Raw genomic sequence first — 25,598 nt, forward strand, 5'->3', positions numbered from 1 at the left:
CATGCAAGCACAACATTGCACGTGGGTGAAAGAAAACATATTGTGACAAATTAGTTTATCTGTGTGGTTTACAAACAAAAGCGTAGAAATCCTTTTCTTCGTATACTGAATTCTAGTGGTATTTCCTACCAGCAGTTCAAGCTAACCACCAGCTTTTTTGTTCGTAATTATGGAATTTCCGCTGTTTTTCTATTCATCTGTGATTGATTTAATTGATCAGGTCATCAATAGAAATATCAATACAAATGTTAATATGGCGCCGTTTGTCTCCTGAATTTTCGCTAAGCCGGTGTAATTTATCTCATTACAAACGCGCCAATGAAACCTGTGGTTTCCGTGGTGGAAAAGCTCATTATTCAGTTCTTCAAACACTGTTGAGTCTGTCCTCCGCAAGTTTTTCAGAAAGGAAGCTAGTTTGACAAGCAAAGAAACTTTTAGTCTTCACAAAGGTTTTTCGTCACGCAACACTTCGGTAAGACAAGATCACACCTCTGTGCGAGCTGAAACAACATTACAACTTAGATACAGATAAGTAATTGGTAAGTTAAGACATATGATTCTCATGTGAAATGTGCCTTGCATTCTGAAAAGCTTTTTATTTCTATTGCACTGCATAATTTCTTCCTTCCTACTTTCTGTTCGAGGACGTCTGCTTGTAACTTCTTTTGTGTCTGATCAACTAACCCTTGTGCGTTAGCAGTCGTTACTGAGCATGCCAACCATTACCCTAGATTCGCGATGTTACACCGAGCTTTGATTCTATATAAGGACAAACAGTTTGCCAAGAAGGTCCCTCAATTTCAAGCATTGACCAAGAAAGTTCTGTATTGTTGGAATTCATGTTTGACACTGTGACTGTTCTACCCCCCCCCCCCCCCTCCGGAATGTGTACGTCGCTAGTCGGATAAAACTGTTATAACTGTTACACTTTCAAGCTTCAAGTTCAATTTCCTCCCTTCGTTTGAGAGAAATTGTATTGCTATAGTGGAGGAAGGCCCGAAAGGCAAGCGTTATTTACTGCGATTTTTCAGGTACTGAGTGGATGTAAAGGAACGGTGAGACACACGCTGGAAGGTGAAATGGGAAAGACTTTAATCCTTCTATACCCTGACATCAGTGCGCATATTCTCTATATTATCCTTCCTTCATTTACCGGGACAAGCACTAGCATTGCTGTAGCTGTTCGTACTTTGTCGTAATGCTTCCAGCTGCATGATTTCCGCTGTCCACTTGGTTGAGTCTTCACTAATCATTTCACGCTCATTTCGACAGGACTTTTCTTCATGGTGATCGAGAAAGTAAGGTACGGCAGTCAAAGCGCTCAACATCTCATGCGAATTACACTGCTTGCACTCTCTTACAGTGGACACGTCTAGCTGAAGAGAGGTGTAAGTGCAGTGTGGGTTGATTTGTTCCAAAATTGAATTTATTCCACGAACCGCCCATCTGGATGACAGTTTTCATTGTGCCGTTATCTAACTGGACGGTGTGAACTATCAGTTAAAGTGAAAGTAGAACTCCAAACACGAGATTGTTTAATAAAAGGAAATATGAACAACAAAAGTGAACTATTACTAAATGGAGATTAGTGGTAATGTTTTGATCTCTTATGATGTTCAGAAGAATGTTATATGGAGATATATTTAGCAATGTTTCGTGACGATTGCTACAGAGAATGTGCTAATAAAGGCAAATTTACACATCATCGGGCAAAGAGGAAAATTTAAATATTGATTGTTCGTCTCGCGTAAGTGTAAGTTGTAAACAGACAGTGGAAGCCTATTTGTAATCTCCGAGGCTTGGCCTAATTGAAAAGGGTATCGGCAAAGTTTTCAATTCTCCTCAGAATAGCAAATGACAAACAGTAAGGAAATACATGACGAAATGATAAAAATGAAAATGAAAGTCCATCGGTCAAGACGCTACGTAAGTCCCTTGCGTGCTGATGTCACTCTTTAATTACCTCATTCATTCGAGCGAAGTCCAGTACATGATTAATACAGATTCATTTCGCTGGCGTTACTCTAGTTATCCAGGCCGTTTTAAACCGACAGAAGTGGTCAAAAAACGAAAATGATAACTTTTTAAATGGATCTTGAAAATCCCAATCGTCCCCAGACCGCTCTGAAGCTAGATGAAAAACAGAAGCAAACCGTACGAGCTCTCAGGCGACAAATTTCTTCTCATTCCACAAGAAGCACGGAAATAGATGGCGACCACTTCGCGAAGTTAAGCGAGGAGGAAATTATTCTCCTTCGCAAGATTGTTGAAACATTCACAAGTAATCAAAGGGATGCTGAACTTACCGGGGATGAAGTCGACGGCAAAGGTAGAAAAGTAGATAGAAACTGGTCGATAGAAAGTTATCTTTCTGGATCTTCTAATCGGGGAAGCGGAACTTTCGTGAATCCTGGTCGCTTTTATGTTCGAGTTACACAAGAAAATGTCAAAGCTGTGGAGCAAGTATGTATCGAAATAGACAACGAGGAATCCAAAAATAAGCCTACCACAAATGGTTATGGGAATTTAAGCGGCAGACATTCATTTGACAACGAAATCGAAAGTAAATACAAATGTTATTATGGATACTCTGTCGCTGTGACGAAGCAAAGTCACGAGGCGATTGTAGTCAGAAATTCTTACGTGACAGGCGCGTTACCGGAAGGCGTCACGAATGGAACGAAATTTAGTTTCACCGATAGACCCTCTTGGAATAAAGCTAGCGGACTTAAACATTTACCACCAAGAGAACGCTTTAAACGAGCGGTACATTTAGTGATGGATAATTTGAAGATGCGGCCTCGAAAAATGGACAAAGACTTCTCGGAGTTATGGCGGAAGCGTGGTAACGCAACATGGCTCGGCATTTTCTTCACAGTGGTGGCGATTGGCGCGTTCTTCGCTGATATTGCCACGGACCTGAAAGTTGCAGCAGACCATTTCAGAGCTGGTAGCAACTGGTGGGGAAGTTTCACGGTTATGTTCGTGCTGCTTCCATCTATTATCATAAACCTGGTATCTTTCTTTTGGTACAAAGAAGATGAAAAGATTGGAAGACGACCAAAAAGTGGCTGGAAAGTGGTCAGATTAACACATTTCTTTTTAGTAGGGCCCATAGAGAGGTAACAATTGATAATTGTCTGTGAATATTTACAATGTTTTCCGAGATGTACTATTACAGCTTGGTTTTAGACTGAGGGGATGAATCCGTAGTCAAACGTTTCCAAGACGTAAATTCACGAGGAAGTCTGATTGAAGTGATGTTTTGGATTTTATGATAACTAAATTCTTTAGAGGACAAACAACTCTTGTACAACAGATACCTTTTATTAGTTAGTTGACATCTGCATTATTTCCTGTTAACAGCTAAGATAGTATAAATTTTTTGCATGTTTAAACACGATACACTCTTTTTCTATAAGAACGTCTAATTTTGGGGCCAAGGCTGTACGTTCTTATCGCTTTCCTATTTTTTTCCCTTTTTTTAGGTACTGGAGAATTCTTGTTAAATCGTATCGAATAAAACGGAAGAAAGAAGAACGAGTTGTTGATCACAAGATATTGATAGCAATGAATCTCGACAGTGGCATGCTGCAAATGATTTTAGCCTTTACAGAAGATGCACCTCAGCTTGTTTTGCAACTGTATGTCCTTGTCTCGCGTAAAATCCTTAACGCTTTTGAGGCAACAAGTGTCCGAGACTTGTGGACCATCCTATCCATTTGTTTTTCCTTCGTTTCCTACTCCAGAGCAGTTGTTAACTACATCAGCTGCCTCCGTGACTCAAAACGCCATAAAGGCCAGTTACGCTGGTACGGTTACCTATCCATGTGGTTATGGAGAGCTTTCATGATTATTTCTCGAATACTTACGCTCGTTTTCTTCGCAACAGAGTTTAAGCAATGGTTTTTCATTGCTCTTTCTATTCACTTCGTCATTGTCCTGGGGTTTCTTATTCGTCAAGAGCTTTATTTTTTTCCAGGGTCCAAATGGAAGCAGCATTTTTTCCGTGCACTCATAGCTTACATTCATTTGTTTTGTTTCTTTTCCCTGGAAGGCGTGCGTACCATACCTTGGACAAAAAAGTACTACGTCTTGACTTTTGTCGAAAATCTGATATTTTCACTTCTTTGGTACACAAACGGAACCAGATATTTACCATTTCAGGTAGAATTGGCAGGGTTTGTTTGCATTTACGTGTTTTTCTTTGCGGGACTTTTCGTGATGACAGTATACTATAAGTTTTTGCATCCTCGATTCAATCAGCCTCGATTCTCCTTAGCTGCTCCTTTGGAGTCAGAGCTTGCAGATAAAGATCCCAAACATGGGCCGATCAAAAACCAAGAACAACGCTTTGAACTTTGGATTTAAATAACTAAACGAAGTTAATATTTAAAGAAATTTTGAAGGTTATTCCGCAATCAGTGTAGAGTGGAGAGAAGTGGTGGCCGAACTGTTAGGGTATGTGGCTCCTGCTAGGAAAAGTCAGACTTCGAACTCGGCTGGGGTAATTAGTCCTGTGCTCCTGGGCAAAGCACCTAAATCTCCCTCCACCCAAGAAGTGTACACGAAAACTGGTAGACATTCGGCAAAAGCTCATCGAATTCTGAGGGGTAACCCTGCGAAGGAGTACCATCTTATTAGAGGGGAACTAGCGAAGGTAATTCATGCTTTGAAGTCCGGAAGAAAATTCGGCGTTGTAGACTGTTGGGCTTGTGTGAAACCAAGCATATAGGACACCACATGTCCTCAACATGTCTAAGAATAATCAGAGCAGTAAGCATAACACGTCAAAACTTACTTTATTTTGAAGAAATTTCATTTACTTACTTATTTATTTTCAAGTTCATTTGCACTTGTTTCTGTCATAATTTTTATACCCTTTAATAGAGTCAACTTTAACCTTTCCAATACAATTTATCAGATTTGTTTCACAATCTTTGATTTTATCGAAAGAGCAATAAGTCTCGTGTTTACTTCTAGAGCTTTCTTTCTTAAGGCAAAGGTTATGGTTTTTGCAACACCTGAAATCACAGAAAATAACCAGTTATTATTTGTCAGTATGTTTTAGAATATCACAATTCAATCCCTGACTCAAACAGCACGATATTGTCTTCCTACTGTTTTGTGTTGTGGTCGAATCCTGTCAGAGTTAATCCGGCGTCTGAAAAATGAAGGGACTAAGAGTACTTACACTTCTCCCAGACAGGATGCCAACCCCTTCCACCCACTAACTAAAGAGTCGCTTCATGTTCCTTCGCACTCCCCTCCCTCCCTTTCCAATAAGCCCAGTTCGGGATGTCCTGGCCCCGATTGTCTAAAGGTTGGATAACGCTATGCACTGGATAAATGGCTATCCAGTAGATAGCGCAGTACATTTTGTAAACTCTTATCTACTGGATAGCGATTGGATAGCGTAATCCGCCCCCGGGGGCGGATAAAATTATCCAACCGCTCTACAATAGCCTAGACTTCAAATAGAAAAAACTGATATTTTAAATTCTAGTTACCCATCTAAGGAATCCTTTTCTTTAACAGCGCCGGGGTCTTTGTAACTCCTCATCTCCTTTGTGACGCCACAGAAACAGCCATAGTGATGCAAATCTTTGAGAAAAGCGTCCCCTAGTTTACAACGCAGTTGTGCCTCAAACGAGTGCACGGGATTCCAATCACGCCTCTGCAAATATTGCTGAAAAATAAATCAACCGTTACGAGATACTGAGTAATTATTGTTTGCATGTCGCTAGTGATAAATTCAACAACTTTAATCATATTTGAAAGTTTATTGACGAATTTGATCAACAGGTGAACTAACATTGAAAAGCGACGGGAAATTATTCGACCTCATCGCCCAGCAAAGACCAACACTAAAGCAGTCGAAATGTCACGATCCATAATTGATAGCTTGATTCTACTTTTTGATAATACCTCTCTGCGTCGAGGGACAAACAGTGACAAAGTCTCTAGTTATCATAAAGGAACGACCATTGTTTTATTGCGCGCGCGCGGAGGGGGGGGGGGTGGGGGCTGGGGGTGTTGGAGGTTGAATAAGTATACCTGATACCCCCTCCGTTCCCCCTGAAAACCAAGTGTTCCCGCCAAAACTCCTCCCCCCCCCCCCCCAACCAGTGATAAATATGGACAGGTCCGAGATGACCGATGAAACATTTACAAGAGAATATAGGCAGTTCATTTTCTCTTGACATTCATCAATTATCATAACCACCTTGAACAAACACATCCTTTACCACAGTTTTAGAACAATTAATCGTTCCTTGATGCGCTTCTTATATTGAAATTCTTCACAGCATGCGTAAACTTCCTTTTTCCAATCTCATTGATTTTCGTTGCAATTTTTTTATGCATTCATTTTTTAGTTCAATAATGTTCAAAATAGGCCGCTCCTGAAGCACTGAATTAAAAAGAAACCTCGGTACAATATTTTATATCATTGTAAATTGAAATGAGTTTCATAACCCAGTTATGTGTCGATGCCAAAATTGTGTTTTAGCAATCAATCAGCTTGCGTAAACTAAAACCTTTTTTGATGTCTTTTTGTTTGAACTCATTTGAACTTTTTAAAAAGCTGGGAGTGTAAATAAAGTTAAGGAGCAATATAAAATTCATGAAAACTCAAAACTGCACTCAGGGGAAAAGAAAAGTTGAAGAGTCGACAGCGGATACAAACCCCCACCTAAAAATTTTTTTCTAAGGGTGACCGACTCCAGGGAAATAGAATTTCCATAAAAATAAAAACAAATGTTCATGTGTATGTAGGTTAGCCTGCTTGGATACTCACCATTATGGGCTTATCTTGCTCTCGAGTAAAACAGAACACATGAGGAAGTTGAAAAACTAAGACAATCGAAAGTATAAGCTTCGCTGGGCTTCGCATGTTGAAGCTAATGATGATAACTGCTTACAGACGTGTATTTATAAGAAAGCCACCCTATAATTAGCCTGCGTTCTGATTGGTCTACTACAAAACCTTAGACGTGCTTCGCTATTCAAGCCTACGATCATTGAAGAAATACAAAGGAAGTTGAACTAAAAAGATTCGCCTATGACTCGTGCTTTTCTCTTTTTTCCTTCTTGTGTCTTTCCCAGGAGGTTTGATCAGTTTATTCTACCGTTTTTCCTTCTCTGCATTGTGTACATATCAAGCATATGTGCTTGATCACTCCAGCTGGGAAAAGATGGTTCGGTTTTTTATTCATCTAACAATAGCTAACAAAGAACTCGCAAATGTCTCGCCATTAGTGCAATTCAAAATTTTATCGACTAATCTTTAGGAAAAATATACCAAATGTGGTGTTGTTAACTGAAAAAATTGTATTCATTTAAGTAATATCTCATTGGTAATAAAGACAATTTTGCCCGTTTTTATGTTCCTATGTTCCTATATCGCACCATTAAACAAGAGCAAAATACCATACTGTCAAAAGCTACAGAACAAAGCATGGCAACGACGTTACTAGCTGTAAAGAACTTATCCGAATTTATTGCCTCGAAAAATATAGCATTTACGGAAAAAGAGCCAAATTTCTCCAGTTATTTCAGTTTTAACGTCAAATATATGTCTTGTTGATACGTCTCGCTCTGTCTAAAATTAATGAGACTTTGTCATGGAAATTAAAATTGACGATGCAGAACTCAACAGTTCTAATTTAGAGTTTGTTTTGTGTGTAATTTTACACATAACCCGCCGACGGTCACGTTTGTACATTTCACATCTAAAATTAAGAGATAATGATCATCGTTAAGACCAGCTGTTCATCACAATGAAAAACGCTTTGTTTAATAATTTTAACATGCATTTCAATGAAACTTAAGGTGGCTACCAGCCAGTTAGACGCCCTAATCAGAAACTCGTCTGAAACTCTCTAGAATTTCTTTAATTTTTTTTACCAGAATTGAAATTAATCTTCTACAAAGGAGGTAGATAACTTTTGTAATCATTGAAGTCGATGGCAACCACCCCAAATTAAAAATATGATATTAAAAATGTTAATAATAGCGCAAAGTTCTAAAGTAAATTTGTATCGTCTAACATGTGAGAGTACAAAGCTGCTTGAGTGCCAATATGGCATACAGGTTTTAAAAGTTGTTAGGGGATAACTCACGCCCAGTAAAACGCTTGCAGCGGTAACAACTTCAAACAACAGGGGGTAAAAACTGTTTCGATGCCGCCTCTGGAAATACCTGAAAACGTTTGGAAATACCTGAAAACTAAACTAAATGCAGTAGAATGTATTCCTGGTGAATTTTAATCAGTTAAAAATTATAGTTTTCTTAGCTTGAATTATGAATGAGAACACTTTCTCTCAATACCGACGTCACTCATTGAATAGCTTTTGTGTAAGAACTACCCGCAGATGGCCATTTGGGGAATTCTCTCGACATAGAACTTGAATTGTTAGCAAACTTTATTCGCAGAGTTTAACGCTACTCCTTACAAGAGCTTCCTTCAAATATACAAGAGATAACGACAAACTTTTGAAAAAGTTCTCGTTGTTGAGTTTCAAACAGCCCTAAATGTAACCGCTTCCGACAAAAGTCGTCAATTAAACACATTTTAGACATAAATGAATTATACAACTCCAACTTTAACCGTCTGAATGACACTTTTAAAACTAACAAACTGTCACCCAAGAGATCATGCACAATAGATAGTGTTTTGTTACGTTAGTTATAATTTCTCTTAAATGCTCCAAAGTGTGCAGGTGTGTGATATTCATGCTGTAAAAGAATCTCTTAAGCTTCACGTACCTACATCAGCGTACAACATATGCTAAAAAGCTGCTAAGGAACAACGAAAAATGACGAAATTATTACTGACAGGGATTAAAATCATTCTAGAATTTTAATCATTCTTAAGCTTCGATGTAAGTTAACAGAACCTCAGAAAACAAAACTAATTTTGTAACTCATTTCCAACATAATTGAAATTCACTGTACAAATATAACAAATATACAAGTCGTTTTTCGTCAGTTCGTCTCTCTCCCTCTCTGCTTATTTAAAACAGAGCGAAAAGACCTTAAATAATTCTTGTGTTTTTTTGTCTCTTACAAGAATATACTTCTCAGAGTCTTTATCATTATCATTTTATATGTGGCTATTTTAGATAAAACTGTCAAAGAATACAATGGCGGTTGTTATCCTTCGAATGTAAAACAAAAATGGCGGCTGGAATACTAGAATACAGTACTGTGATAACAAAACGATGATTTTTTTTGTGTTAAAGTCCCAGAATCTGGGCAAGGAACAAATACTTCCATCGGAAATTTTCTTTTTGTTTACATGGGTTGTCACTGTCGCCTTTCCCCGCCACTTGACCAGAGACGGATTGAACGTTGGCGAAAGAGTGGCCTGGGAACAAGGTTAGCTCAAAACTTGGGTGCTCTACTGAAAATTCAGTGTAGATTGTTATTAAGGTGAATTCATATTGATCAGGAAATATGGGTCGTACAGTTTCCACACGTGAAAACCCGTATCTTCAAGTGCCGGTAAGTTTCCAACATTTTACTGCGTTTTTCATACGAACCGACAGCTGTAGAATCTTGACAAGTTTCTCACTAACCAAAACAAGTACCTCCTGCGGAAACGCTAAGCTTTGATAAGTCCATCAGATTTTCAATCAAAAGGTGCATTTTTGTCACGCCAATTGTTTTTTTGTTATTATCTTAACCTTTTCAAGATAGTAACCTCTACTAAAGAGCGGATATCCTCTCTTGCCTCAACTACACCTGAGAGTCCCTGGGATGTTTTCCTTGGTTACAATCATTAGAACCGAATTGCTTTCGTTCGTTCTCTCAAATACTAGCGCTGTTACTAGTCACAGAGGAATGATTAATTTATAATCGAGGGAAGAAGATTAATTAACAACCAAAAGGTCTAATCTAACACCTTCTACGACAGGTTTGAGGAAAATTTTATCACTGTTTCAAAGCGTAAAAATACTGATTTGTTTTTGTAAACTATACAGTTGCAAGAAATAAATAATTAATTTTTGCATGTGATATTAAGACTGGACCTGTCGAAACTCATCTGATAGATGCTCGTCACACCTTCTGCACATTAAACAATTTAGCTTGATTTCTCTTTTTCGGACGAGATATGTTTAATTTGGAATTCGTTCCGTCATCATCATTGGTAACAACAATCACATTGTCGCAAACTTAGCATCAATTAGTTATTCTATTAGTCCTCGATGGCGGTTTAATTCTTTACATGCAACTAATCTGCGGCAATAGGTTAAAAATACACACGTGTTTCAGATATCTTTTAATTTACATGGCGTTGTGGCATCGATGTTTTTTTTCCTCTTTTCAAAGCCAGAGCATGCTTAATGCGAGGTAAGCTGTGATAGAAATAAATACCTTTCACTGACGCAGATTGCGAGCGGAAGAATGAATTTTTCCACCTATATAGAGTAGTTTCCCAAGACGTTCTTAATTTTAGATCATTTCGTAATTCGATGATATCGACCGTAAAGGGAAAATCATGAAGCATCAACTGCCCCTCCCAGTCCTAGATTCAACAATTAATTTTTACAACCTTTTTTTCCTCGATTAGGGAACTTATTTTAATTAAACTGTAGGTTTCGCTTAAGTTATTCACTCAGTTTTATAAACGTCCGGGAATCTGAACCAATAAAGTTCGAGAGACGAGAGTGAGATACAAGATTCCCAGCTGAATCAGTTGAATACCTCTGTACGGACAAATTGAAGATGAACTTGAAGTGAGTAAAATGAAACAGGAAACATGCTTACAAACCGAACCCTGCCCCCTGACAATCAGCTGAATAGAAGAACGTGTTAACTGACCCTCAGTGACGCAAGTAAAGTGCTTTGCATGCATCATTTACATTCTTTGCAAACGAGAAGTTCCGCTATCGTGAATATTATGAACAGTACCTGTTAGTTGCTGCATCGTTCAGATCAAGATCAGCTTCATCTGCCTCCGTGTCGTCATGGGCTGTACAGTATCTAAAGACAACAAATACCACCATTATGTAAGTTTGGCTTGTTTGATACACTATCAGTAATCACACCCCTATACTGCGTTAAGCCTTGAGCCCCATGAGATATTTAAATGCTGGATTCTTAAATATGTATCAACATTGCAGTACTTTAAAACTTTAAGAGCTGAGCACAGGTTTCTTCGAGAAAAACCAAATCTGCAAAATTTCAACTTTCATCATTTTCCATGCTGCAGCTTGCTGAAGCATAGCGAACTATTACAGGTAAAAATTTGTTCTGTATCATCATTGTTTACGCTAATTTGTTGACGTTCCGTTCAGTTGAATCTCTGCCTGTCAACAACTACCGCCTATTCACAGCTGCAAATTAATTTGGCTTCAAAGACTTTTTAAGGAGTGAATGCTCATCAGGCCTTATTTTAAGCTAGTAATTTTTCTACGATCCTATTTGTAAAAGCGATGGCGCAACATGGATTCTAGAAAAGAAGATATAGCCGAGTAACATTATTCCATAGATAAAGCTCGTCAGAACGATTCCGAAACAATCATAGTTCCTTCAAATGCCCTTTCCTGCTAATAATTTCTCCATAACGCTTATGCTTCTTCACTGGTCCGATTTCTTCTCTCTGATTTCTTCTCTCTGAAATCCTACAGCGGCGAGTAAGTTTGCTCCAAGATTACCAAGTTTCAACCAGCTAACACATTTCTTGTATGTTTGCCATGTTGCGCCGCATTGATAAAACAAAGTCAGATAAAACTAATATATATATACTGTCAGTAACTAAATTTCACTGCACTACAACGTCGACTTAACTTTCGGAAACTAATTTGTTTTAGTGATATTTTTAGTTATACTTTCAAAATTGTAAAAAAAACAAACAAACAAACAAAAGGAAAAGAAAAAAAACCGTGAACCCACTTATGTTAATAATGTTGCTTCCTCTTTTTCTCTCCCTCTCATTTCTCGACGAAAGTAAGGCATTGCAAAGTGAAAGAGGAAAGAAAGAACTTGGTTTTCTAAGAAATTTTCTGCGCGATATGTAACTGTCTGTGTCGGCAATTTTTTCCTCTGACACTGTCAAAAAAAAAGAAAATCCGCAGGGATAAAAAAATCACCAGATGAATGTGCTGGAAGAAAATTAAAAGCTTCACGTGGTCTTGTTCCCAAGACAGTTTTATTTTTAGAACAGTTCGTAATGGAAGAAACTTGATTGTGACGGAAAAACTAGCGAGCAGAACGAGCTGTTCCTATTAATCACTCGGTGAGTTATTGTCTGTCTTAAGGTGCGACAGGAATTAGATATACACAATTTGTTTGAGTTAAAAGAGATGCTTTTCACTCTTTAACCTGTGACGTCAATCATCGTGTTTGCTCCTTTACCAACCAACTACTGTGAATTAATTTACAACGAATCATAAAATAATGAATTCATGCCTAACTGAAAACACTTAGTGCGCTAGATAGCCCCAAAGGAAGTAATTTCATTTCCGCTGGTTCAAGGATCTTTTGTGATGTCAAAACGAGAGGAAATAATTTGCGCTAACTCCGCTAAATGTTAGTTGTTTATAAATAGACATCATTTTTAAAATTACACTTTAGAGACGCGCGTCAAGTTTGTTCACATTTCTACCCAACGTATTCAGAACGTTTGAGGTCACGAGACGAGAAATCAGTCAGACGGAACGATTGCTCGTCAGTCTCACTGCATTCGCTCGCTAAGTTTACAGCGAAGTGGAAGAAATGGGTTGCGCAGCGTCTAAAGGTGACAAATCTGAATCACACGTAAGTCGCTCTTTCGTTGTATTCCAATCGTAAGAAGCCCTAAACCAAATATTATCGCTTGTCCACTGAAGCAGCAAGTTAGAACCGTTTTGGAGTTGCACCGAAACGTCTAAAAACTATCTCTAACAGCTCTTTCGTTCATCGCATAGCACTACAGAAGACTCCAAACGCTTCATTCTCGTGTTGAGCTGTTGTTAAAAACTGTTCACGTTATTTTGAACATTGGCTTAAGTGTGTCCTTAAACCATCTTCACGTTGGAGTGCCGAGATTCATACATCGTTACTGTACCGTAGCTGTACTTTCGCGATCTTTCGATCTTCAGATCTTTAGAATTGTTCTCATAGTTAAAAAACACACACAAAGCAAAATACGACTCTATGGCTAAGACAAACACTGCTGATCGCTTAGCTCCTGTAAAAAGAGAGAGGAGAACGGACAGACGACAGTAAACAGAAAATGTCACCGATTCGACAATTTGAAATTTTGCTCGTGCTGAGGAAGTGAAGCTGGCGTCTGTCAACAGAGAAGCAGTCGTCTCTAAATAACAGTAGGAAGTTTATTTGGTTGCTATGAAGTTCTGAGAATCAATGGGCTGATTAGAAACTCTCGTGCTTACATTGAAATTACCAAGACAAATAGCCGATCTACCTTACACGTATTATATAAAATTATTTTCAACCGAGTTGATTGCGAGTTCTTCAGCTTTTCCTTGAGACTCAAGATATGCTAAATAAACAGCCACGTGGAAATATTCAACTAAGTGATTATAAATAAAGATTATGTGTAAGTTTATTTCAATAGTAAAGGGCAAATAACTTTCTTATTTTCTTGTTTTCTGTATATACAACCTACAAAAGAAATATCTTGTTTTTGCCTGGAAGAAATCACTATGGACTAGTCATGTTTTGCACTGATTCGTAAAGGCTGGATTTATCTAACTCAGCCAAATTATGCAATCTTTTAATGGATTTGGATGAATACGGAGACAATAAAATCAATTAATTTTTACACAACCTGCCAACCCACAAGTTAATTAATATGAATTATTGCATCTCTTATTTTGAACATTGTAGAGCCTTACTCAAATGCACGATGCTGGCCTTTTTCGGTTCAGTACGTTAGGATAGCGTTCTCTGCACCCAAGACACGATTAACGGTTTAAATCCCTTCGCAGCATAAAACAGCAATTTCTTTCCCTGGGGGAATTTTGTTTCTTGTTTTACGATAGAAAAAAGTAATACTGGTAACAGCAAATGAATAATATCCGTTTTTCTCGCATAACAAGCACTTACTGAATTCCTCCTTACAGAAGAACTTAAAAGATATAAGTAAGGTATTGTCTAGAATATCTCCTGGGACACGTAGGAATATCATGTTTAAGCTCATACCTTCGTTACGTAACTAAGCATATTTTGTATTGAACAAATTATGCAGTGCCGGTAAAAGAAAGTACCGCTGGATAGTCCAATAAAGCTCAAAGATAGTCATTTCAATTCGACATCAACAAATTTGAGTGTTTTTGGAAACAAATAAATCACGCACAAGTTTATTCTGCAAAATCTTAAATAGAGGTGAAAAGCGTTTCGACTAAGGGTCACCACACATACAACTATTGAAACAAACAGCCGTTCCCAATGCGGAAAGCAGAAAATTAACTATCTTTAAGAGCTAGAGGGAACTCAAAGTAAAAACTAGTGAACTGCGTCTGACGCGCGGGAAAACGCACTCAAAGGCCTCTCATTGAATCTTGGGGCATCGATCAGAAGCACATGAGCTAAGAACCGCGGGGTATTTGCGTCGTAATTGCGCTTTCTCGCTCAACTACCGAAAGAAAACTGATAAAAGAAATTAGTGAACAAATAAATGAGTAAAACAAAAAAAAGGCTTTGAATGTTGGAGGGTGCAATTGGCTTCAGATTGGCTGTGAATGAGGCGCGGGTTTTCTCGGCCAAACCCAAACAATCGCGGGCCACTTCCGACCAACTGAAAATTGCTCTAGAACAATAACTTAAAGCCTAACTAAGGTGGCAGTTGGAACTTAAGTTGTGATCACATGTTTCTTTTCTGTTCGGTCGACTTACAGGGGAGGAATGAGGTCAGCAGTTCGGAACCACCCAACTGGGATAAGGAAGCTGATCGACTGCGTGACGCCATCCAAGGATTGGGCACCGATGAAATTTCCATAGTTAGAGTCTTGGCCAGATTGACCAACAGACAGAGAAGGAAATTGCTGAGAGTGTACAAGGAACGATTTAATGAGGTAAAGAGAAATCAAGGTTTATGCTGAAAATGTTAAACAATTCTGGAGTACAGGAAAAAAATGAGGAACGGGGGTCCAGTCAGGGTGTTGGCGTTGAATATGTTGATATCCCTTCCGTCCGCCTTAATGCATTATTAAGCTGATTTGCGGTTTTAGCATATTCAGAAAATTCTGTAGAGAAAGAAAAAACAAACATGAAGACACTCAAACAAACAAAAGTTTGTAGGCTGCCTACCCTCCGTAAGATAATGCGTTTGAACCACTCACTGATGAAGAGGTTGTTGGAGAATTTTAGTGAAGTTTGCGCTCGGCCAAGCGACTTATCTATAAATTTTATTTGAAAAGAAATTTTATGTTTTCACTGTCAACAGGATTTAGAAACTGTGCTTGAAACAGAGCTGAGGGGGGTGGCTAAGACAGTGGTAGATGCGTTACTGTACACACCTGAGATGTACAATGTCACTTCATTAAAAGAAGCCTTTGAAAGCAAGGATTACGATACGGTTGTGTCCATTATAATATCAAGTAGAAATGACAGTTTAATGGACATGAAGGAAAAGTATTTTGCTGGTGAGTACAACTGTTTTTTTTTTTTTTTTTTTTTTTAATTGAATCCGAAGGTCGTTGACTATGTTCGGTTCAGATCATTTTTATATGATTTGACCTCATGTTCATCAAGTACTTGAACAATGATGGCAATTCCTGTCACTTTTGTAAAAAGATTAATTATTTTTCTGACAAATCCTCTCAGCTACTTACCTTTATTGGTCGGCATTACTACTATTACATTCATTATTTTTATCATCGTCGTCATCGTCAACATCGTCTTCTCAAGAGAAACTAATTATCTGTAATAAGAAGATAGAATTTTCATACAAATTGAGTAAAATCGTCAAATCTGTTTAACCTCCTTGTACAGAGTTTAACAAGACATTAGAAGATGATTTGTCCAAGATACCAGACAAAGATGTCAGGCATATTGTGATGTCTTTACTTAGTGTCGATCGATCTTCTGCTGAGAAAAGAGCTAATAAGGAAGCGGCAAGAATAAGAGCCACCTTGTTGTTCAATGATGGTGACATTCTGTCTCTGTTGTGCGAAAAAGTTGGCAGAAATCAACTGAGGGAGACACTGGCTGCTTTTCTGGAGTTGCATAGAATCAATATTGGACAATTTATTGAAGAGAAATGTTCAACTCTATCGAAACAAGCGCAGGACACCTTAAAAGATTGTGGTAAGTACGGAAATAATAATTCGAATAAGAGAAATGGCGTACGACGACGGCACCCGAACTGTTCCGAGTCCACTCACGAGCCGATCGGAAAAGAGCCCGAATATTCAAAAGTTTCTGGCTGTTGCTAACGAAAACACCTGATCATCATACTTGGCTTTCATGCAAATTTTATGTGGGTCATGTTTGTACTTGGAGATTGTTGCCTTGTTATCTAGAGTTATGCCCACATCTGAATATCAAATGGCAAAAAAATAGCAAAAATTTAAAACGTTAAAAACTGTGGTGCGGGTTGTAGGCTCAAATAACGCCTTTCTCTAGATTACTGTGCGTCGGTCCTCCTGGTTCGGGGAGGAGCGCTGGCTCATTTCCTGAACAGTGAAGTCTTAGATTCCCAAAGTTTCTTCCATGCTTGTAACTTTAACCTGAAACTCATGGAATAGAGTTAACATTGATTGTGCATCATTTGCACTCTCCTGTTACCCTCACAGCTTGATGTCACCGCGACAACAGTATTATCATTAACTTATTTATCTATTTATTAAGGAATCTCATTGTTTGCAGTTTTATTGATTGAAAACCCTCCACAATATTTCGCAAAGGAAATGGCAAAGGCTGACGAGCTCAAGATATTGAGAATGATGGTCTCTAGGTCTGAGGTAAGAGTCTTAATTTGTGTTCGAGGAGAGAATATTTTGAGCTCTAATAGAAGTTTGTTAGATGATAAAAAAGCAAATAATGGTTTAAAAAATGGCATATGCACATCCTTGATATATCTACGAAAGGACGTCCCCGAATCACAAAGAAAATAGCCTGCTCATATGAAGCTGAATGTTTCAATTTCTTACAGATAGACCTTTATTACATCAAGAAAGAGTTCCTCAGCATCTACTCGAGACAACTCCATGACACTATTGACAAGCAGTGTCGCTTTGATTACGCCAGACTGTTAATAGTGATACTGGAATTACGTGGACAATACACTGAGTCAGCTAAGAAGAGATGATTTATGGCAACGTATCACATGTTGTATCCCAGATCCCCGAGGTTTCGCTTCGTGTAGCCTCACTCTCAGAATGAAACGAAGGATCTGCATGGTAATAACGCCCTGTAGGACAGAAATCGTCTCTATCCATGGGTAAAAACATATATACCACAGAGAGGCTCGTCTTTTTAAGACATTTTGGATGGCGACATTATAAGTACTAAGAGAAGTTTGGTTGAGGCAGTTAATTGTATTGATATATCATGAAATCTCTCTGCTGAAAATCTCGCATTATGAAGAAAGGAACAAGTGAAAACAAAAGGAACACTGCTGAAAAGAGAATTTCAAAAGACAAGCACAAAATCTAACAATATTATGAGACAAAAAAGATAAATATATTAATAAAAAAGTAATTTTTTAACGAGCAGTTTGATCTGTGTCGATTGCTCATACGCGAAATTAAAAGGGGCTATTTAGTTCGGTGAAAGATCCAATATGAAGGAAAGTGGACGAAAAATAACTGAAACAAGTTGACCTCAAACACATATAAGGCGGTTTACAAATTCCACCGCATGGCCTCCACTCACGCGCGCGTGCCAAAAAAGAGTTCTCTGGCTACAGATCTAGATAAGAAAAAAAATTGGGAGGAAAAAGATTGTTATTCAATAGCCCCGTTTTTGTGACAAGTTTCTATTATTTAATTCAACAATTTCACAAATGCTATGTACAAAGCTTTGGAGACTGACATCCAACAACATTCTTGAAGGGCTTTGTTTTAAAAATGTACAACAGTTAACACGACTACAAGGAAATAAATAGCTGGATAAATATTAAGTACGTGTAATAAATAAATAAATAAATAAATAGACTGAAATCCAACAACATTCTTGAAGGGCTATGTTTTAAAAATGTACAACAGTAAACACGACTGCCAGGAAATAAATAGCTGGATAAATATTAAATACATGTAATAAATTAATAAATAGGAAGTTATCAAATTTTTATCTACATAAGATGTGAAAATCTTCTAAAGCTGTTTTCACACGCTATTCCAAAGTTATAACAGGTTTTGCTAAAGAGTACCACAGGTTTAAATTTACGACCATAGACACTATCGCCATCATAAAAGTATCATTTTTCCCTATTGGGCAATTTGACGTTTAGCACTCGTTGTAAGCACACTTAAATTAGTCTACCTGTTTGTCTATTAACGAATTTTAAACACTCTGACCACTCTGTAAGCTTATAGAAAGAGCTATACTCCTTAGTTTGACTCCATTCCATAAAATGTTCCCCAAAGATTATTCCCACAGCTGCTTAATCAAACACGGACACAGAAAAAGGTTTAATACTCGAGAAGTCCCTCTCTGCTGAGCACAAAGTGGTCGTGAACAACCAATGCAATCATCAGGGTTTGGATTTCGCTGTTTACGAAAGATTCTAACTGACCATAAAGAATAAAATAAGTAAACAAAGCTCTCTTCTTCACCAAATTTTCGCGAATCTGAGTCACTGTCATGGTTTCCTTAAGAGCAGAAATTACACTTAAGCGTGTACGTGAGTAAGGAAACTATGGCTGTCTGCAAATACATTGCGTGATGACTTGAAGGAGCGCTTCCCTTGGATTGGACTGCAACAGAAAATTTAGAAACTACCTTAACTGACGGATAAAAGTAAACTAGATATGATTTTAAAGTTACCCCAGATTTTTCTTCCTGTCTCCTAAATTAGTATTTGTATGGACTGATAATAAATATGGTCAGCATCTTTGATACAAAACTTTTGCAAGTAAACCAGACAGAGAGATTTATTACGAATTCATTACGATTACAAATCTAAAAGTTACTATTCAATGTGGATGTCTCTGATCATGTCACTTTAAAGACAGTCTAAGAACACTCCTGATCTAAAACATGAAATCAAATTTTTTGGCAATTACATACATACCAACACTGCAAGTTATTGCCACACAATTCCATCTGCGAGCACGGCAAACACTGTAGATTTAGAAACAACAATTGGCAATTAATAACTTCCAGTGTGAATGAGGCCTCTCCTGTCATATTTTCTTTCATACAAATAACTTCAAAATAAATAATGTAATGGGAAAACTGACCAAAGTCAGACAAAAACATGGCCACAGGAGCCAAATGTTATTACTGTTTAAATAATTCAACATGAAACGCCAAAAATTTGGCTAACATATTTCCAGTTACTCCAAGAACTTAATAATAGTCTACATCCAAAAAAATATAAATAAATAAAACAAGATGGGAGAACCAGACAGGATGAGAAAAATATGTAAATTAATTCAAGATATACAAAACTTGTGCAAAATTACAATGGATTATTTGTTTATTTTACAGCTGTATAGCTCACCACTCTTTGCAGCCTCTGTTTAGGAGTAATAACTCTCCTTCCTCATACAATTTCCCTCTGTAATTGCATTTCCCTGGTTAGACAAAATATGAGATTAGCATCCTGATACCCAAAAAATGTTGCTAATTACCCATAAATGATCACAAGAAGCTAGCAACAGTGTCAGTAAGTGCCCATTGAAAGTGTTCTGCAATTGCATTGATTTTGCTTTTATTTTGCTATAAGATTGGTTGCTACTCCCACAATCAGGGCAAAAATTAATATATCACCCATGACTTAATCACTCACAATTTCCCACCCTTAACAAAGTTTGCTTGTTCGTACTTTGAGTTCTCATCCAACACCTTGCATTATTTCCCTTTGCTCTGATTGGCAGATTCCAGCCCCTTTGAAATATCCCCTTTTTTCTGATTGCTCTTCTCCTTTGCAAATCAACCCTTCACACCCTAACATCAATATGCATATTCTCCATACTGTTCTCTAAACATTTCCTAAGGTGCTGACAGGGAGAGTTTGTGTAACAATCAAGAGCTTCTTCAGTTGGTGATCACTTCCTTTATCTTCATGACCTTAATGAGTGATTTATAGGTCATAATGTAGGGAGACAGTAAATGCTTGTTACTCTTAGGGGTTACACTTAGGGTTAACTTGATTGTAAAACTTGCATGTTAATTAGAATGCAATTATACAATCCTTTTTGCTCACCTTGTAGACAGTTCACATCAGATGAGCAAATGATTGAGCCATTCTGACACGAACTGTAAAAAATTGAAATCTGTGATTATACCATTCGTAACTCAATTCAATGGTTGTTTTTATCATTCACCAATTATTTGCAGACTGCAGCTATCAATTTTTACAGTTTGCTTCTGAAATTGCTTTGCTTGAACAGATGCAATGTTTTTGGTCTCATCCGTATCTTGAGAGAAGTTGGCTTTGATTAACATCATGAATTTTAGCTTCTCGACTTGTCAGAAAAAAGAAGTGGAATTTTGACACAGGTCTAAAAATAATTGGGTAAGCATAACATTATCACTTTATTTCTTACCAGTTTTGACAGGGTTGAGAATGAATTGATTCTCCATGCTTGAAATATTTTAAGTCCCTCTTACAGCCTGGAATTTATATATTGAAAAAAAAAATTAATTCTTACGATCTTACCTCTAAGTATAATTGTAGTCCTAAAAGTTTCTTTATATCATATGATTATCAATATTCAAGGTTGCAGAAGCCTGAATTTTTTCCGATCATTTTCAATCAGTAATTTACTGACCAAGCTGACTTTGACCATTTTAGTGAACAACAGAAGAAAAAAAAAGTTAGATTATCATTGTGAGCTTCATGAAATGGCTGGGGATTGAGAATGAAACTTTACACCAAAAAAGAGTTGAAATACAGGGCCAAGTTGTATAAAGGTCAGATAATGCTACCAAACAGATAAATCACTGTCCTGCAGATGAGTGATAGCAAAACATATAGCGTTATCCACCGGATAGAGATTTATCAAGTGAATAGCATTATCCGACCTTCAAACAAATGGGGCCAGGTCTTTTGGACTGTTTTCAGGGAAAAAAAATATCAATAAGTTCTATTTACATGATGATTTGAAGAACAATCCACAGATATGGAGTTACAGGGCCATGCAGTCTTTTCACACCACATCATACCTTAAATTTGTGGATGAGTCAATTCCTTTCTGTATTGGGCTGAATTCCTTCCAAAATATGTATCAGATTGGGGGAAAGATCAAATTTGAAGAGTAGGTCAAGAGAAAATGGTTTGTGTACAGTCCAGAGTTTTCTTACCTAAATGACAAATATTGCTACTTGAAGTACTGCACTTTATTCTCCCAGCTTCACATGTACAACACTTGTGATCTAGTACAAATGTTTCACCAGAAGTAAAACGTTTTCGGGTAAGAATATCTACACACACTGGAGAAAGTGAAGAAAATATAAAACAGATGATAAGCTACTTCTGTCTGTGACTACAATCAGATCAAGTACTTATCAAAGTTTTAAAGGATAATGTTCTGAAGCAAGGTCCAACTCATTAGGCCAAATGAGTGCTCTCATGGCTTATCATTAACTGCTACTGAAGATCACAATTCACGCCTTAGCATAAACTGGGTGTTGCCTGGGAATTCCCGGTTAATGCTTTTTCCCACTTTGCAGTGCCCAAAGCATACATCAATAGAGAAAACCTTTTTAATTTGATATTTCTGGACATAATATGAACATTTTGCTGGTACAAATGCAGTTAAATGTTGGCATCACTTGTATAGAGACATTCAGTTTCTCTGGCCCCTCCTGCAAACATACAATGCATATTTGCTGACCAATTCTACTAATACATACATCTATCTTAGAAGTGTTCCTAAAGGGATAGGTTTGTTAACTTTGTGGGTCCTTCACCTCAGATGGCCATAATAAAACTACCTGTTCCTACAACTCTTTAACTCCCATGAGTGATCAAGACAGAATATCTCCTTACAATATTAGTACAATATCAAGCATAGAAGTGATGAGAATAAAGTAGAACATCAATTAGGGGACTATCAGTTGATTCAATACCAAATTCTCCAAATTGACATCATAGGAATTTTACAACAGACAGTTAGGAGAATTAGTAATGAGATCTTGAGAGTTAAAGGGTTAAGAAAAGGTTGTTAGGACACACTTACTCTTGGTGCTGCTGTCAGTTTTGATATCTGCCAACATACACTCTCCTACACAACTACTCCCAGGCAGTGTTGGACAACAAATGTGCCTTCCATAATTGGTACAATCATCATCCTTTTTGCAGGGTATTTTACAAGGTGACCACCTATTTCGTGAATTCATGTCACTGCTGTCAAGCTGACAGGTTTGATCTGGAAATATAAAGATAGGTTAAAAGAATTCCAGTTGCAACACATAAGTGCTTTGAATGTTAGACTAAAAGCCTAAACAAATTTTGAGCTGCCACATGTAAAGCTTAGGAAAAGACTACAAAGTTCTTTATTATGTGAAAAACACCCTCAGATGCAAAGATCTCAATGTATTTGCTCCATATTAGCTTTACTAGAATTCTAGCAGTCTTTTTAAATATTTTTTTTCCAACCCTTCAAGTAAACCGAAGTGAGCGCGACAATATTGAAAGCTTCTGCGCTTAATTTATGCAGCAATTCTCTGGCGCTTTAATTTGGAGTGATTTATTCTGAAGAACTTCATCCCGTTGACACAAAGTTTTCTTTCGAAATTTCTTTGTGTAATATTCAGTTATCTGAGTTTCGGCTTGAATAGTTTCCACTGGCCACGGAAAGATCAGTCGTTTTACAAATTAAACATACATGACAAGCTTGTGGCATTTTCATCTATGTGTTAATTACTTCAAGAGCGCAAAACAATGGGAACGGAACAAATACGTTTAGCACAACATGTGCCACATGCAGCGAAAATATTTCGCGAGATGGCGTCCAAAAATTACCCCTTGACATTACAATCCTATAAAAATGCGTTCAAATTCCTTAGAGAAAGTGTAATATGTAAAAATATCTATACCTCCATGCGCATTTTCGGTGCTTGTGTTTCGCGGGTGAATGGAATTTTGACTCCGCGAATTTACAGCGAGGGTTGAGATCAAAGCGAATAGAACCACATAAACCGCACGTGTTAAAATCCAGTCAACCATTTCACGACTATCCAAAATCAACTCGTGGTGAGAAGAAAAACAAGACGCATCGGCTCAACAAGTGGACAATAGTTATTAACATAATCTCTCGCCTCCGCAACGTTACGCACTCATACAAAACATTGACCGTGACAAGTTGCGAGGGACTGGGACGCCCAAAACATTTAGATGAATGGGTGGCAATTAGATTTCTCTTTAGTTTATTTTATCTATTTATTACAATCTGTGGTCAAAAAGGCCAAAGGATAATCTGCAAAGGAATTCGAACCCCATATAAAAACAGATCACCTAAGAACTAATATAAATAAACTAAAGATAATAAATTCAAGAAATGAATTTATGAAAAGGAAAAATACTTAAGAATCACTAATAAATTTCTTAACTCTAGACTTAAAAATATTTAAATTATCAGAATAGCAATTATCAAAAGGTAACTGATTCCACATGTCAATTATTCAATGGAAAAAACTATACTTCAAGACATTAGTTCTGGCATATTTCTTCTTTAAAGTTAAAAATCCTTAGACCTAGGTGAAAAGTGGTCTGCTTCAGAGTGGAAATCTAAAATTTTACTGACATCAATATTTATGATGCCATTATTTACTTTATATAAGAACGTCACATCAGTCAGTAATCCTCTCTTCTCCAGCGACATGAAGTTTAACTTCTTCAAACAAATGTCATAGGGATCATCGCTCTTTAAGATAAATTTAGTTGCTCTTTTCTGTACCCTTTCCAGCTTATCAATATTTCTTTTTGTTTAGGGAGACCACACCACCAAACTGTTTTCCAGGTTTGAGCGAACCAATGAGCAATAAAGAGTACGCAAGGTCATAGGGTCACCTAGACCTTTACAAGTTCTTTTAATCAAGCCAAGCATTGTGTTTTTAATTTAAGACGCATTTCAAACTACAACTGTTTTTCCTCAACGTAGTCTCAAATGTATCCACCCCAGGATCCTCCAAAATATAATAGATCAGTAAGCCTTACAAATTCACATAAACTAAGAAAATTATGAATTGCCAGAATGAAAGGACATTTCAAATCAAAAACTTAACAGTAAGATAAAGATTTGGAATGGTTTTAATACAATGGTGCTATACCATATAAAAACAAGAGTACTTTCTTACTCACAATACATTAACTTTCTCCACTTAGACTCTGCCAGATAAACTTTATTAGGGAAAATTCCATCAGCAACCCAAATTACCTCACTATGTGCTTGGAGTTCAAAAACAAGCGAGTGAAGAAACAAACACAAAAACAAAAGACGTTTTTTCCCAGCCAACAGCGAGTCTCTACCTCCCAGTAGTCCATTTAACAACTGAGTGCTTGGTTGCCAAGCCTTTGAACAGGAGTGAGGCTAAATTGACCCTGTTATGATACAAACCTTGCTGCCTTTCAAATGCAGCAGGTTTGATAACAAATACTTTGTTATCATGTGAACTAGATATTGGTCTCTATCACAATATGGTCAACTTCAGCCTCACTCCAAATCAAAGGCTTGGCGACTAAGTACACAACTGCAAATTGGCCTATTGTCATAATGTGTTAATGATCAACAATTTGCCCATTACTTGAGTGAAGTCAGAAATTCAAAAGCTGAGAAGTCTAACACGTAAGATACATTCAATTAAAAGTTTAGCTTCTGCATGCACACATGAAACAACAAAATTGGGGATGATAAATCACATGTTAATTTTTTCTTGGTAAGTGTAATGTATATTAGATAGATATTTCTGGTTAATACCTCACAAAATTCCCTTTTAAATCAAGGTGATGAGATGTTTGTAAGAAAAAGAAAGCATTTTCTTAAGTTACACTGTAAAACCAGCATTGGTGTGTAGGTGCAATTCTACTTGAATATTATTCCCAAATAATCTGAGAGTTACATTAATTCCAGGCAAAACATGCCAGAAAAATTCACGAAACACAAGTATTCTTGCCCAATCCATCACAAGAACTACATACTTATTTCTACATATGAAAACCAAACTCACACATTATAATATCAACTCTCAAACCATACACACCAGAAATTTAAATACGTTTAAAATTTCTTCTTTAAGATTTTGTAAAACTAAAAGCCTAATAATTATCATAATCACAAGGGTTTCAACGATTTCTTTCCATAAATGGCTGCTTATGGTGGAAAAGAGAGCTTAATGACTGGAAAGGGGCCTGTAAGGCAAAACCTAAACATGAGTCTGCTTGCAGGCTGACATACAGCAGCTAGAGGTCTCATAAACAGTGGTAAACCATTAGCAACTGGCTTTTTTGGAAACCCCTGTAATCAGTTGAATGT

At 37.3% G+C, this 25,598-nt stretch overlaps 5 protein-coding genes and 1 pseudogene across 9 annotated transcripts in view; 2 read left to right on the forward strand and 4 right to left on the reverse strand.

The window, feature by feature from the left end:
* The first annotated feature begins 258 nt into the window (after nt 1–258).
* LOC113667233 (XK-related protein 8) lies at nt 259–4,937 on the forward strand. Its single transcript, XM_027183040.2, has 3 exons — nt 259–539; nt 1,032–3,122; nt 3,489–4,937. Exons 2-3 carry the CDS (start codon nt 2,089–2,091, stop codon nt 4,369–4,371), a joined length of 1,917 nt encoding a protein of 638 aa, XP_027038841.2. The 5' UTR covers nt 259–539; nt 1,032–2,088; the 3' UTR covers nt 4,372–4,937.
* LOC113667234 (uncharacterized) lies at nt 4,784–7,198 on the reverse strand. The gene is made up of 3 exons (XM_027183042.2): nt 6,800–7,198; nt 5,511–5,689; nt 4,784–5,024 (listed from the first exon to the last, which is right to left on the reverse strand). The coding sequence occupies exons 1-3, from the start codon at nt 6,893–6,895 to the stop codon at nt 4,847–4,849; spliced, it is 453 nt and encodes a 150-aa protein (XP_027038843.2). The 5' UTR covers nt 6,896–7,198; the 3' UTR covers nt 4,784–4,846.
* A 2,180-nt stretch (nt 7,199–9,378) lies between these two features.
* LOC113667271 (annexin A13) lies at nt 9,379–17,660 on the forward strand. Of its 3 annotated transcripts, XM_089212516.1 has the most exons (7): nt 10,909–11,015; nt 12,627–12,765; nt 14,850–15,026; nt 15,398–15,596; nt 15,946–16,260; nt 16,822–16,916; nt 17,108–17,660. In XM_089212516.1, the coding sequence occupies exons 2-7, from the start codon at nt 12,724–12,726 to the stop codon at nt 17,261–17,263; spliced, it is 984 nt and encodes a 327-aa protein (XP_089068642.1). In that variant the 5' UTR covers nt 10,909–11,015; nt 12,627–12,723; the 3' UTR covers nt 17,264–17,660. The 3 variants fall into 3 exon arrangements, with proteins under 3 accessions (XP_089068641.1, XP_027038885.2, XP_089068642.1); XM_089212515.1 differs by lacking the exons at nt 10,909–11,015; nt 12,627–12,765 and adding an exon at nt 9,379–9,507; XM_027183084.2 differs by lacking the exon at nt 12,627–12,765 and having other exon boundaries at nt 10,877–11,015.
* A 256-nt stretch (nt 17,661–17,916) lies between these two features.
* LOC149043273 (uncharacterized) lies at nt 17,917–23,426 on the reverse strand. 2 transcript variants are annotated; one of them, XR_016188474.1, is made up of 8 exons: nt 23,164–23,426; nt 22,305–22,493; nt 21,427–21,555; nt 20,670–20,736; nt 20,327–20,379; nt 19,584–19,694; nt 19,190–19,239; nt 17,917–18,872 (listed from the first exon to the last, which is right to left on the reverse strand). XR_016188474.1 is itself a non-coding variant. In XM_089212523.1 (8 exons), exons 1-8 carry the CDS (start codon nt 23,291–23,293, stop codon nt 18,769–18,771), a joined length of 795 nt encoding a protein of 264 aa, XP_089068649.1. In that variant the 5' UTR covers nt 23,294–23,426; the 3' UTR covers nt 17,917–18,768. The 2 variants fall into 2 exon arrangements, 1 of the variants encoding a protein (XP_089068649.1); XM_089212523.1 differs by having other exon boundaries at nt 19,622–19,694.
* A 49-nt stretch (nt 23,427–23,475) lies between these two features.
* On the reverse strand, nt 23,476–24,173 carry LOC149043274 (uncharacterized; annotated as a pseudogene). The gene has a single exon (XR_016188475.1). The product of XR_016188475.1 is annotated as an uncharacterized LOC149043274 (transcript).
* Nucleotides 24,155–25,598, reverse strand: part of LOC113667193 (microtubule-associated protein 1 light chain 3 gamma) — a 4,895-nt gene continuing 3,451 nt past the window's right edge. The window contains exon 4 of the mRNA XM_027182987.2: nt 24,155–25,598. This exon is cut by the window's right edge and continues 1,235 nt beyond it. The gene's annotated coding sequence lies outside the window, so the exon portion shown is untranslated.

The sequence above is a fragment of the Pocillopora damicornis genome, chromosome 7 (assembly GCF_964200805.1).
Source record: "Pocillopora damicornis chromosome 7, jaPocDami1.2, whole genome shotgun sequence".
NCBI lineage: Eukaryota > Metazoa > Cnidaria > Anthozoa > Scleractinia > Pocilloporidae > Pocillopora > Pocillopora damicornis.

Excerpts from the sequence above, each read along its gene's own strand:
- LOC149043273 (XM_089212523.1), bottom strand. The coding sequence starts at position 23,293 with ATGGTTGACTGGATTTTAACACGTGCGGTTTATGTGGTTCTATTCGCT. Across the intron at positions 19,695-20,326 it reads TGATGTGAACTGTCTACAAG|GGAAATGCAATTACAGAGGG; the intron begins GTGAGCAAAAAG and ends TTGTCTAACCAG. Across the intron at positions 19,240-19,621 it reads AACAGAGGCTGCAAAGAGTG|TGTTTGCCGTGCTCGCAGAT; the intron begins GTGAGCTATACA and ends CTAAATCTACAG.
- LOC113667271 (XM_089212515.1), top strand. The coding sequence starts at position 9,460 with ATGGGTCGTACAGTTTCCACACGTGAAAACCCGTATCTTCAAGTGCCG. Across the intron at positions 15,027-15,397 it reads ACAAGGAACGATTTAATGAG|GATTTAGAAACTGTGCTTGA; the intron begins GTAAAGAGAAAT and ends CACTGTCAACAG. Across the intron at positions 15,597-15,945 it reads GAAGGAAAAGTATTTTGCTG|AGTTTAACAAGACATTAGAA; the intron begins GTGAGTACAACT and ends CTCCTTGTACAG.
- LOC113667233 (XM_027183040.2), top strand. The coding sequence starts at position 2,089 with ATGGATCTTGAAAATCCCAATCGTCCCCAGACCGCTCTGAAGCTAGAT. Across the intron at positions 3,123-3,488 it reads TTAGTAGGGCCCATAGAGAG|GTACTGGAGAATTCTTGTTA; the intron begins GTAACAATTGAT and ends CCCTTTTTTTAG.
- LOC113667234 (XM_027183042.2), bottom strand. The coding sequence starts at position 6,895 with ATGCGAAGCCCAGCGAAGCTTATACTTTCGATTGTCTTAGTTTTTCAA. Across the intron at positions 5,690-6,799 it reads AGCAAGATAAGCCCATAATG|CAATATTTGCAGAGGCGTGA; the intron begins GTGAGTATCCAA and ends TTTATTTTTCAG. Across the intron at positions 5,025-5,510 it reads GAAAAGGATTCCTTAGATGG|GTGTTGCAAAAACCATAACC; the intron begins GTAACTAGAATT and ends CTGTGATTTCAG.